The sequence below is a fragment of the Oncorhynchus keta genome, chromosome 21 (assembly GCF_023373465.1).
Source record: "Oncorhynchus keta strain PuntledgeMale-10-30-2019 chromosome 21, Oket_V2, whole genome shotgun sequence".
NCBI classification, from domain to species: Eukaryota; Metazoa; Chordata; class Actinopteri; order Salmoniformes; family Salmonidae; genus Oncorhynchus; species Oncorhynchus keta.
Genome location: NC_068441.1, coordinates 43,526,842 through 43,539,869, shown reverse-complemented (window position 1 = coordinate 43,539,869; position 13,028 = coordinate 43,526,842). Strand labels below are relative to the sequence as shown.

General features: G+C 43.4%; 1 protein-coding gene across 1 annotated transcript in view; it reads left to right on the top strand.

Moving 5' to 3' along the window:
• The window catches only part of LOC118399715 (potassium voltage-gated channel subfamily KQT member 2-like), an 82,658-nt gene that overhangs the window by 56,084 nt on the left and 13,546 nt on the right, over positions 1 to 13,028 (top strand). The window contains exons 11-13 of the mRNA XM_052473974.1: positions 193 to 461; positions 9,918 to 10,026; positions 10,435 to 10,566. Of these exons, the coding sequence (XP_052329934.1) occupies positions 193 to 461; positions 9,918 to 10,026; positions 10,435 to 10,566 (510 nt within the window). The remainder of the gene's footprint in view (positions 1 to 192; positions 462 to 9,917; positions 10,027 to 10,434; positions 10,567 to 13,028) is intronic.

The following is a 13,028-nucleotide window of genomic DNA, read 5'->3' as shown; positions in this document are numbered from 1 at the left end:
AAACATCGTAAACAAGTAGTTAACCACTTACAATTGTGACATCAATAGTATCTGCTTACCATAACTGCATATAGGTAAATTAGATAAATGAGGATTTGCATGATTACACAGAAAAACACACTCGTACTGCTCAAGTTGTAATCATAGGACATAACTCCTTTCAACATCTCTTGTCCCTCTGACCCCTTCCAGTCAGAAGGTCAGCCTGAAGGAGCGTGTGTTCTCCAGTCCCCGGAGTTCAGGGACCAAAGGGAAAGGTTCCCCCCAGGGCCCCAGTGGACAAGGCAGCCAGGGCCAGGGGGGCCAAGGTCAGGGCCAAGCCATCCGCCGGTCCCCTAGTGGGGACAACAGCAACGAAGACAGCCCTAGCAAAGTGCCCAAGAGCTGGAGCTTCGGAGAGCGCAGCCGGGCGCGTCAGGCCTTCCGCATTAAGGGAGCTGCCTCGCGCCAAAATTCAGAAGGTAGGAGTATCTTACTGTCTTTACACAATGTGTTTCTGAGGTACTTGATATGTTGAGTTCAGAATTGCTTTTGAATGATGTGTTGTTCTTCATTGCTTTAGTGTTGCATTGTCATCCGAGCCGGCCATCTTGGAAATGGGTTTGTTGTGATGTGAGTGTTCAGATGGTACGAATATTACTGCTGTATTATGTACTGTATCTATTGTGCCTCTTTTTTCCAGGTGTGATACTTTGCTCTCTATTGTCTGTAGAATCTATGTTTCCTTGCTGTTTGGTTAATTTGAAACCAACTTCGGAGAGTACAATTAGAGAAAGGCACAGTGTGGTGATTATTGTCTGCTGATGTAGTTGATATATATAAAGTTACAGCAGTTGTGATAATGCTACTTGATGCAAACATAAGGGTTTCGTTAGCTCCATGACTCTATGGCAAGTTATAACAAACATCTGAACTGATAATGACAGCGCTATAACCACTTTCCTCGATATAGCTCTATAAAACAGTCGAACTCATGAGTTCATAACATGTCTTATAACGATCCTGTTTGCAGTATAAGTGTACAAAACATTAGAAACACCGTACTAATATTGAGTTGCGCCCTCAGAACAGCCTCAATTTGTCGGGGCATGGACTCTACAAGGTGTCGAAAGCATCCACAGGGATGCTGGCCCATGTTGACTCCAATGCTTCTCACAGTTGTGTTAAGTTGGATAGATGAAAGACCCAGCAACGTTGCAGTTCTTGACACAGTCAAACCGGTGCACCTGGCACCTACAACCCATACCGCGTTCAAAGGCACTTCAATATTTTGTCTTACCCATTCACCTTCTAAATGGCACACATACACAATCCATGTCTCAATTATCTAAAGGCTTAAAAATCCGTCTTTAACCTGTCTCCTCCCCTTCATCTACACTGATCGAAGCGGATTTAACATGTGACATGAATCATAGACTGACCAGATGAATCCAGGTGAAAACTATGTCATGGAAAGAGCAGGTGTTCTTAATGTTTTGTACACTCAATATATAGTATTTGTATAGTGACCACCTCTAAATAGTATTTAGATGTTAAAGTGATACTCCTAATTAATCATAGATATTTACCATGAACTTAACAGCATGACAGCATATGTTTGAGCTACATGAGGTATTTATGTTAAACATATCCTGTCTGTGTAGTGTGTCTGTACTGATGCAGTTGTTGCTCTTGATGGTGTTTTCTCTGTACCTTGACAGAAAATATGCATTTGATGCGTGATTGGCAATACGCAATACTCATCGATTCCCTTTCGTTTCTCTGTTTGACGCTGTGCTAAAGTGCTGATTGAGATGCAGGATGAAGAATTCAGACAGAAGAGCTCCCCAGGTCAGGCAAATGGAGAGGGTTGTTACACCACCCATGATCAACACACCGATAAGCAAATATAGAGGGACTCATTGCCTAATGTACACAAGAGCCCATGTTGCAATCATATTTAGTTTTTGGTTTGGTATGTTTTTTGGGCTGGTTCCCCAGACACAGAAGCCTAGTCCTGGACAAAAAAGCATGCTCAATGGAAAGGTTCCCCCCAGGGCCCCCAGTGGACAAGGCAGCCAGGGCCAGGGAGGCCAAGTTCAGGGCCAACCCATCCGAAAGTGTTTTTAAATCCAGAACAAGGCTTAATCTGTGTCTGAGAAACCAGCCCTTCATCTTTGTCCGAAAAATATTTAGAATAGTTCCATTTTGTAAATAGCTGTAAAGAGGTAAACATGCTGTATAGTGTAAGATAACATGGATTTCTTTTTCCTGGCAATGGCATCACCTTCATGTTTCCTGTTTGATTCAACTTTTGTTTTCATCATTAAACATCTTAAAAACATATATTTTGAATACTAATGAGATGCCTGCTCGGGTTTCTTGTCCAAATCATCCCAAGGTGTCAAATTGATTGTGTAGCTTAATGAAGTAACTTTAAGATGATTTGGACATGAAATCGGCCACACATCAGTTCTAGTGATCAACCAGATCTAAATCTGTCAAAATTAGACAATATTTAATATACATTTTATATACATTTTGGTTAAAACTATTTACTAAAGTAATTATATGGAGTAAAATTAGTCTGCATATTAGTCTCTCATTGGTTACAGTCTCATGCCATTAGATGATAAATGTGGCCAAATTATTGGTCTCAATTGCAGCAATCAATTAATAGCATGCTTAAGAGAGCATATTAAACCCAGTAAAAAGCTATAACAATCTATGTCAGTTTATGATGATGACTGTTACCGACATCTGTTGAGATGCCTGTTATGTCATGCAAATTATTAGCCTGGGAAAACAGAGCTCTGGATTGGATTCCCAAGCTTCAGTTTGCCGTTCCTATGGCAGCCCTATGCCGTTCCTATGGCGTTCCTATGGCAGCCCTATGCCGTTCCTATGGCAGCCCTATGCCGTTCCTATGGCGTTCCTATGGCAGCCCTATGCCGTTCCTATGCCGTTCCTATGGCAGCCCTATGCCGTTCCTATGGCAGCCCTATGCCGTTCTATGGCGTTCCTATGGCAGCCCTATGCCGTTCCTATGCCGTTCCTATGGCAGCCCTATGCCGTTCCTATGGCAGCCCTATGCCGTTCCTATGGCGTTCCTATGGCAGCCCTATGCCGTTCCTATGCCGTTCCTATGGCAGCCCTATGCCGTTCCTATGGCGTTCCTATGGCAGCCCTATGCCGTTCCTATGGCAGCCCTATGCCGTTCCTATGGCGTTCCTATGGCAGCCGTATGCCGTTCCTATGCCGTTCCTATGGCAGCCCTATGCCGTTCCTATGGCGTTCCTATGGCTAGCCGTTCCTATGCCGTTCCTATGCCGTTCCTATGGCATCCCTATGCCGTTCCTATGCCGTTCCTATGGCAGCCCTATGCCGTTCCTATGGCGTTCCTATGGCAGCCCTATGCCGTTCCTATGCCGTTCCTATGGCAGCCCTATGCCGTTCCTATGCCGTTCCTATGCCGTTCCTATGCCGTTCCTATGGCGGCTATGGCGTTCCTAGCCCTATGCCGTTCCTATGCCGTTCCTATGCCGTTCCTATGGCAGCCCTATGCCGTTCCTATGACAGACCAGTTCCTATGCCGTTCCTATGCCGTTCCTATGCCGTTCCTATGACAGCCCTATGCCGTTCCTATGACAGCCCTATGCCGTTCCTATGACAGCCCTATGCCGTTCCTATGGCAGCCCTATGCCGTTCCTATGCCGTTCCTATGGCAGCCCTATGCCGTTCTATGCCGTTCCTATGCCGTTCCTATGCCGTTCCTATGGCAGCCCTATGCCGTTCCTATGGCAGCCCTATGCCGTTCTATGACAGCCCTATGCCGTTCCTATGGCAGCCCTATGCCGTTCCTATGGCAGCCCTATGCCGTTCCTATGGCAGCCCTATGCCGTTCCTATGGCAGCCCTATGCCGTTCCTATGGCGTTCCTATGCCGTTCCTATGCCGTTCCTATGCCGTTCCTATGCCATTCCTATGACAGCCCTATGCCGTTCCTATGACAGCCCTATGCCGTTCCTATGACAGCCCTATGGCGTTCCTATGCCGTTCCTATGCCGTTCCTATGCCGTTCCTATGACAGCCCTATGCCGTTCCTATGACAGCCCTATGCCGTTCCTATGCCGTTCCTATGCCGTTCCTATGGCAGCCCTATGCCGTTCCTATGGCAGCCCTATGCCGTTCCTATGACAGCCCTATGCCGTTCCTATGGCAGCCCTATGCCGTTCCTATGGCAGCCCTATGCCGTTCCTATGGCAGCCCTATGCCGTTCCTATGGCAGCCCTATGCCGTTCCTATGGCAGCCCTATGCCGTTCCTATGGCAGCCCTATGCCGTTCCTATGGCAGCCCTATGCCGTTCCTATGGCAGCCCTATGCCGTTCCTATGGCAGCCCTATGCCGTTCTATGGCAGCCCTAATGGCAGCCCTATGCCGTTCCTATGGCAGCCCTATGCCGTTCCTATGGCAGCCCTATGCCGTTCCTATGGCAGCCCTATGCCGTTCCTATGGCAGCCCTATGCCGTTCCTATGGCAGCCTTATGCCGTTCCTATGGCAGCCCTATGCCGTTCCTATGGCAGCCCTATGCCGTTCCTATGGCAGCCCTATGCCGTTCCTATGGCAGCCCTATGCCGTTCCTATGGCAGCCTTATGAAGGCACTATGATGCTGCATTTACTGATTTCCACTGCCCAGTTTCATTTTGCATCCCTTTTTTAAAACCAGAGATCCTACATTCTTACATGTTAAATAGTACAGTTTTGAGATAAAGTTTTTTTTTTTTTATCATATCTACCAATAATTTATCCCCCAAAAATATTTTTCATATGAGGGGTTGTAACACTACGCACATACAATGTTCAAGTATGTGACATTAGAATGATCCATCCTTTGGGGGAAGACATTCATCTACTTATTTGGCACCGTTCTACTATTGTACAATATCTCACATCTTGTCACATGTGAGCAATGGAATGAGCTCAAAATCAGACAGATATATACCAATTCATATAGTACTGAAAAAGATAGCAGATTTTTAGATTGGCTGCTGTAGCTTCATTCTGCTACTGTATCAGTTGGGCCATGCTCATGTGTAGTCATAGCTTAACCTGATTTTCAGAGAGTGACATTTTGATTTGAGTTTGCTAGCTAGCTCATTGTACATACAATGCAGATTTGCACAGCACTATCACTGTTTGCTGCATGACAGTGTAGAGTTTTTTTTCTGTCAAATTACCATTTTATCATAACATGCCCTTTTACAATTTTGCAGTACAATAAGTGAATGCAACTAGTATGACAATCTTGGTCACACTTTCTATGAATACCCTATTCATAATGCATTTTTAAACCCTTTTTGAAGTATAGGCACAATAGATGTGCTTATAATGCATTATGAAGAGGTTATTTGTAGGAATTGGTACCAAAGTCATTGCATTATTTTAATTGAGATATTTAGTATTCATAAAAGCATGTTTTCTATGAATCCTCTTTTTAAATGATTGGTTGTTGGATAATGTTGAATGTTCATTGGATGCCAAATAATCATTTTTCAGAGATCAGAGATAAACCCCCTCAAGAAATGTATATCCCCATATTATGGAGATAAGCAGTGCTCCTCTCTTTTCTAATTATTGAATTGTTGGTTTCCCAAAATGGATCATTTAATCAGGCTGATCTCATTGTCCTGAAATAGTTTTTTTTCTTGATGTTAAAGCATAAATAATGTAAATGTTGAACAGTTAAAACATATGTAAAGTTATTTGAATGCACTAAACCACAATGGTTAGTTTACTTGATGACAAGAATTTGCCTCCATATTTATCAGTTCCTATTTAGATACTGGATTTGAGTGGAAATTGTATTTTCTTCTCCTGAAGGTACAATACAGCAACAATGTACAATAATTAATTTACTATGAGTAAAAACTTCTTATTATCCACATGCTTGGAGGTATTTTACCAACCATATTTCTAGCACGCATTTGCAATTTCAATTTATTCCAAATGGTCTTCCCAGCCCGTTTGTAATAAATGGAGCAAATAATACAGTCTAATCTCCTAATCTCCCAGTCCTAGTGTGGAATCAAGCTTCTTGTTGCTACAGTCCTTCTTCAGTCAATTCCATGAATTACTGTACCTAACTACATTTAAGGGATTCACATCATTTTGACTTTATCATGCCTCCTCTTCACAATGCAGATCTGGAAATAACCCCACAGTCCTGCATTGTACCTTCAGAGAGGTTGTGTAATACATGACAAGATACCCACTGACACAACTGAATACCACCACTGCCCTCTGGTTCTATTACATCATCATATTCTATTTCATTTCCTAATAAGCCTGTTTTTGTTCATTAACCCCCCCCACCACACACACACACACACACACACACACACACACACACACACACTATTTAACCAGCTTTAATGAATTGTCTTTTCCTCCTCCTCTCCACCTCCTTTGCAGCAATTGAGGGGTTAATCAGTAAGAAACCCCCCCTGTCTGCTAGGGGATGTCCACCAGATCAAAACCAATAGAACCTACTGTTTATATGATATAAGCAATAAATGCATGCCCAGCTCTTAGACCCATTCCATGAGCACAGTAGTGGGCGGGTCCCGTCATTTCCATAATAGACCACTCCAACTCGAAGCAACAGCCCAAAGCCATGCACTCAACTCAAAATGGCTGCCGCTGCTCATTCTAACCTGCATGAAGGAAACCATCCAATCTCACAGAGTCAGTCAGCCTTTGGCGCCTACTAAGGGCCCTTAAACACAGCACTACAGAACAGTGACACTTGTTCTCCTCCCTCCCCTTAAAATGGAAGCCATGTTGGGGAAGATGTGTTGCATTTTCATGGATCTGTTGTTTGGTTGGCATTAAGAGCACAATGTTTTTGGCTGTTGGATGAAACTGGGATAGGTCAATGCTGTGACCAAAAAATATTCACACCTTCTTAAGGCAAGTTCAAGCTCACTTTTTTTGTTGTCAATACAGATATCTGCTTTCTATTTATTGAGTTCTGAGTTCACACAGACATATAGTATTTGATTATACTAGATACAGTGCCTTTGGAAAGTTTTCAGACCCGTTGACTTTTTCCACATTTTGTTACGTTACAGCCTTCATCTAAAATTGATTACATTTATTTTTGTCATCATCAAATTACACACACTACCACATAATGACAAAGCGAAAACAGGTTTTTAGACAATTTTGCTAATTTATTAAAATAAAAAACTGAAATATTACATTTACATAAGTATTCAGACCCTTCACTCAGTACTTGTTGAAGCACCTTTAGCAGCGATTACAGAATTGAGTTTTCTTGGGTATGACACTACAAGCTTGACACACCTGTATTTGGGGAGTTTCTCCCATTCTTCTCTGCAGATCCTATCAAGCTCTATCAGGTTGGATGGGGAGCGTTGCTGCACAGCTATTTTCAGGTCTCTCTAGAGATGTTCGGTCAGGTTCAAGTCCGGGCTCTGGCTGGGCCACTCAAAGACATTCAGAGACTTTTCCCAAAGCCACTCCTGTGTTGACTTGGCTGTGTGCTTAGGGTTGTCCTGTTGCAAGGTGAACCTTCACCACAGTCTGAGGTCCTGAGTGCTCTGGAGCAGGTTTTCATCAAGGATCTCTCTGTACTTTGCCCAGTTCATCTCTCCCTCGATCCCGACTAGTCTCCCAGTCCCTGCCGCTGATACACACCCCCACAGTATGATGCTGCCACCACAATGCTTCACCGTAGGGATGGTGCCAGGTTTCCTCCAGACGTGACGCTTGGCATTCAGGCCAAAGATTTCAATCTTGGTTTCATCAGACCAGAGAATCTTGTTACTCATAGTCAGAGTCTTTAGATGCCTTTTGGCAAACCTCAAGCGGGCTGTCATGTGCCTTTTACTGAGGAGTGGCTTTCGTCTAGCCACTACCATAAAGGCCTGATTAGTGGAGTGCTGCAGAGATGGTTGTAGTTCTGGAAGGTTCTCCCATCTCCACAGAGGAACTCTAGAGCTTTGTCAGAGTGACCATCAGGTTCTTGGTCACCTCCCTGACCAAGGTCCTTCTCCCATGATTGCTCAGTTTGACCGAGAGACCAGCTCTAGGATGAGTCTTGGTGGTTCCAAACTTCTTCCATTTAAGAATGATGGAGGCCACTGTGTTCTTGGGGACCTTCAATGCTTCAGACATTTTTTGGTATCCTTCCCCAGATCTGTGCCTCGACACAGTCCTGTCTCGGAGAACTATGGACAATTCCTTCGACCTCGTGGCTTTGTTTTTTGCTCAGACATGGCACTGTCAACTGTGGGACCTTATATAGACAGGTGTGTGCTGTTCCAAATAATGTCCAACCAATTGCATTTACCACAAGTGGACTCCAATCAAGTTGTAGAAACATCTCAAGGATGATCAATGGAAACAGGATGCACCTGAGCTCAATTTTGAGTCTCATAGTAAAGGGTCTGGATGCTTATGTGAAAAAGGTATTTCTGTTTTGAAATGTTTATACATTTGCTAAAATTTGTAAAAACCAGTTTTCGCTTTGTCGTTATGGGGTATTGAAATGTGGATTGCTAAGGAATTAGAATAAAAGCTGTAACTTAACAAAATGTGAAAAAAGTCAAGGGGTCTAAATACTTCCCGAAGAATAACAAAGCCACTGACACACCATAAAACCATTATGGTCTTAAAAAGTTAGAAGTCTACTGTGTACTCTCTCAAATACAGCACCAACAATGAATTAAAGAGGAAGCGATTTTCTCAAGTGCAGTCTGAACCTTGGTAAATTGCCAACTTGAGTCTGGCCTTTCAGAGCCCCAAAATAGAAAACTAATCCATTACAATAATTGAAAGTGAAATGTGTGACTGCACAAGCAAAGATCCACACTCCTCTGCCTCCGACTTCCAAGTCAAAAGACCAGTAAGTGTAGTGACTCAGCCGCACATAAAAAAGTTTGATACAGAAAGGAGTATCAGAAATATTCTATGCTAATTATAATGAATAATATACAGTACGGACAGTTTACAATGTTATACTGGCACACTGTTTTCACTTAGTTTAGTTGAATATATAGCAAGATCATTTGATCAGAGAGTTAGCTGTCCTGCTATAGCTTGTATATAACTGCTTATTGAGCATCCATGTTTTGCACTGTAGATACATAGTCCCCCCCCTTCTGTCATATTGCATTCTGCAGATTGAAACACCTTAAACAACTTTCTCTGTATAGACCAGATGTAGGATCTTCATTTGAGGCAGATTGCAACGGCAGGAACATAATCCTGCAGCAACAGGAAATGGAATTATAAGTCATGGACATTTTTTGTAGGGGTTGATACATTTTTCGTTAGCCATTTTAAAATGGAAATTACAAACTTTCAAAGCCTTTTTAAACCTCAAATATACTATAAGTGTGCATTTCCTGCTGTGCAGGAACATTCTCAGCAACAAAAGTGATCAAATTAAGATCCTACATCTGTACACCTAGAACTTGACTGTCTCAAACTGCTGATTGACTAGGCTGTGGTCCAGCCTAGTCAAGCCTAGCGTCTAGCGTAGCTTCAGACAAGAGCACACTGGCTTCGGCACGGCACGCCACACATTTATATTTTTGGGCCACAGTAGTAAGATGAACCCCTTAACCTCTAACTGGTACCACTATGCCCTCCCCTTTCCTTTAACTTATCCTGCATTGGCCAATGAGATGAACCGACACTGCCATTAACCTGCCCTCGATTCGACCCGGCTCCCAATCCCACACTGTAACCCTGGGCTGTGCAAGTTAATGGCCGTGCCTTGCCTTCGCTTGGTTCCATGCAGACTGACATCCTAAAAGATGGAATGAGAGTGCAGATGACAGCTCAGCGTTTCCATCCCACAGGAACACACTAACACCGGAGCTGTCATGTGCTTGTTGTGTTTCGTAGAAGCCAGCCTCCCTGGTGAGGACATAGCGGACGACAATAAGAGCTGCCACTGTGAGTTTGTCCCTCAGGACTTAACTCCCGGACTCAAGGTCTCCATCAGGGCCATTTGGTAAGCCAAGACAAGTGTTGTCTTTCAGAGTGGGTCTGGCTCAGTTCTAGTGTTGCAAAATATCTGTAACTTTTCCAAAATTCCCAGGTCCATATTTCCAGCTTATTCTGGGAATCTTTCAACTGGGATTTCTGGGAATCTTTCAACTGGGATTTCTGGGAGTTTGGGAAAGTTAAAGATATTACTGTAATTTTACAATCCTAGTCAGGTCACAAACTCAATCTCTCATTTGATCTGTATTATTGTTTAGACCAACGCTAGAATATGCTGTTAAACAGACATGTATAAAGTTCATTAAGATGTCTCATGCCCCACATAATTCCCCTCAACCCTAGTAGAACGATCATACATCTATGAAATGTCCCCTTGAGGTTGTGGCCATATCTGAAACATCTCTTCCTTCATCAGCATTATGAGGTTCATGGTCTCCAAGAGGAAGTTCAAAGAGAGCCTGAGGCCGTACGACGTGATGGACGTCATAGAGCAGTATTCAGCCGGCCACTTGGACATGCTGGCCCGCATCAAAAACCTCCAGTCCAGGCAAGATACCCTCCCTCTCTCCTTCTCTCTCACTCTTAGTCTCTCTCTAAGAAACAGGTCTTTTGCCAAAATGTTAGATCCCTTGGTACAGCACTCGAATAGAGCGGGAGGTTACAATTACATTGCATGCCTCGTTGTGTCCTCCTGTGTTTGATGTCCATAATGTCTGTTTTCTGTAGTGATGTCTGATCTCATTTGGGATGTCTGTTCTATGTAGTGATGTCTGATCTCTGTGGTGATGTCTGATCTCGTTTGGGATGTCTGTTCTCTGTAGTGATGTCTGTTCTCTGTAGTGATGTCTGTTCTATGTAGTGATGTCTGTTCTCTGTAGTGACGTCTGTTCTCTGCAGTGATGTCTGTTCTCTGTAGTGATGTCTGTTCTCTGCAGTGATGTCTGTTCTCTGTCGTGATGTCTGATCTCTGTAGTGATGTCTGTTCTCTGGTGATGTCTGATCTCTGTAGTGATGTCTGTTCTCTGTAGTGACGTCTGTTCTCTGTAGTGATGTCTGTTCTCTGTAGTGATGTCTGTTCTCTGTAGTGATGTCTGTTCTCTGTAGTGATGTCTGTTCTCTGTAGTGATGTCTGATCTCTGTAGTGATGTCTGTTCTCTGTAGTGATGTCTGTTCTCTGTAGTGATGTCTGTTCTCTGTAGTGATGTCTGTTCTCTGTAGTGATGTCTGTTCTCTGTAGTGATGTCTGTTCTCTGTGATGTCTGTTCTCTATTGATGTCTGTTCTCTGTAGTGATGTCTGTTCTCTGATGTCTGTTCTCTGTAGTGATGTCTGTTCTCTGTAGTGATGTCTGTTCTCTGTAGTGATGTCTGTTCTCTGTAGTGATGTCTGTTCTCTATTGATGTCTGTTCTCTGTCGTGATGTCTGTTCTCTATTGATGTCTGTTCTCTGTCGTGATGTCTGTTCTCTGTAGGGATGTCTGTTCTCTGTAGTGATGTCTGTTCTCTGTAGTGACGTCTGTTCTCTGTAGTGACGTCTGTTCTCTGTAGTGATGTCTGTTCTGTGGTGATGTCTGTTCTCTGTAGTGACGTCTGTTCTCTGTAGTGACGTCTGTTCTCTGTAGTGATGTCTGTTCTGTGGTGATGTCTGTTCTCTGTAGTGACGTCTGTTCTCTGACGTCTGTTCTCTGTAGTGATGTCTGTTCTCTGTAGTGATGTCTGTTCTCTGTAGTGATGTCTGTTCTCTGTAGTGATGTCTGTTCTCTGTAGTGATGTCTGTTCTCTGTAGTGATGTCTGTTCTCTGTAGTGATGTCTGTTCTCTCTATTGATGTCTGTTCTCTGTAGTGACGTCTGTTCTCTGTAGTGATGTCTGTTCTCTGTAGTGATGTCTGTTCTCTGTAGTGATGTCTGTTCTCTGTAGTGATGTCTGTTCTCTGTAGTGATGTCTGTTCTCTGTAGTGATGTCTGTTCTCTGTAGTGACGTCTGTTCTCTGTAGTGATGTCTGTTCTCTGTAGTGATGTCTGTTCTCTGTAGTGATGTCTGTTCTCTGTAGTGATGTCTGTTCTGTAGTGATGTCTGTTCTCTGTAGTGATGTCTGTTCTCTGTAGTGACGTCTGTTCTCTGTAGTGATGTCTGTTCTCTGTAGTGATGTCTGTTCTCTGTATTGATGTCTGTTCTCTGTAGTGATGTCTGTTCTTTGTAGTGATGTCTGTTCTCTGTAGTGATGTCTGTTCTCTGTAGTGATGTTCTCTGTAGTGACGTCTGTTCTGTAGTGATGTCTGTTCTCTGTTCTGTTCTGTAGTGATGTCTGTTCTCTGTAGTGATGTCTGTTCTCTGTAGTGATGTCTGTTCTCTATTGATGTCTGTTCTCTATTGATGTCTGTTCTCTGTAGTGATGTCTGTTCTCTGTAGTGATGTCTGTTCTCTGTAGTGATGTCTGTTCTCTGTAGTGACGTCTGTTCTCTGTAGTGACGTCTGTTCTCTGTAGTGATGTCTGTTCTCTCTATTGATGTCTGTTCTCTGTAGTGATGTCTGTTCTCTCTATTGATGTCTGTTCTCTGTAGTGACGTCTGTTCTCTGTAGTGATGTCTGTTCTCTGCAGTGATGTCTGTTCTCTCTATTGATGTCTGTTCTCTGTAGTGATGTCTGTTCTCTCTATTGATGTCTGTTCTCTGTAGTGATGTCTGTTCTCTGTAGTGACGTCTGTTCTCTCTATTGATGTCTGTTCTCTGTAGTGATGTCTGTTCTCTGTAGTGATGTCTGTTCTCTCTAGTGACGTCTGTTCTCTGTAGTGATGTCTGTTCTCTCTATTGATGTCTGTTCTCTGTAGTGATGTCTGTTCTCTCTATTGATGTCTGTTCTCTGTAGTGACGTCTGTTCTCTGTAGTGACGTCTGTTCTCTCTATTGATGTCTGTTCTCTGTAGTGATGTCTGTTCTCTGTAGTGATGTCTGTTCTCTCTATTGATGTCTGATCTCTGTAGTGATGTCTGTTCTCTGTAGTGACGTCTGTT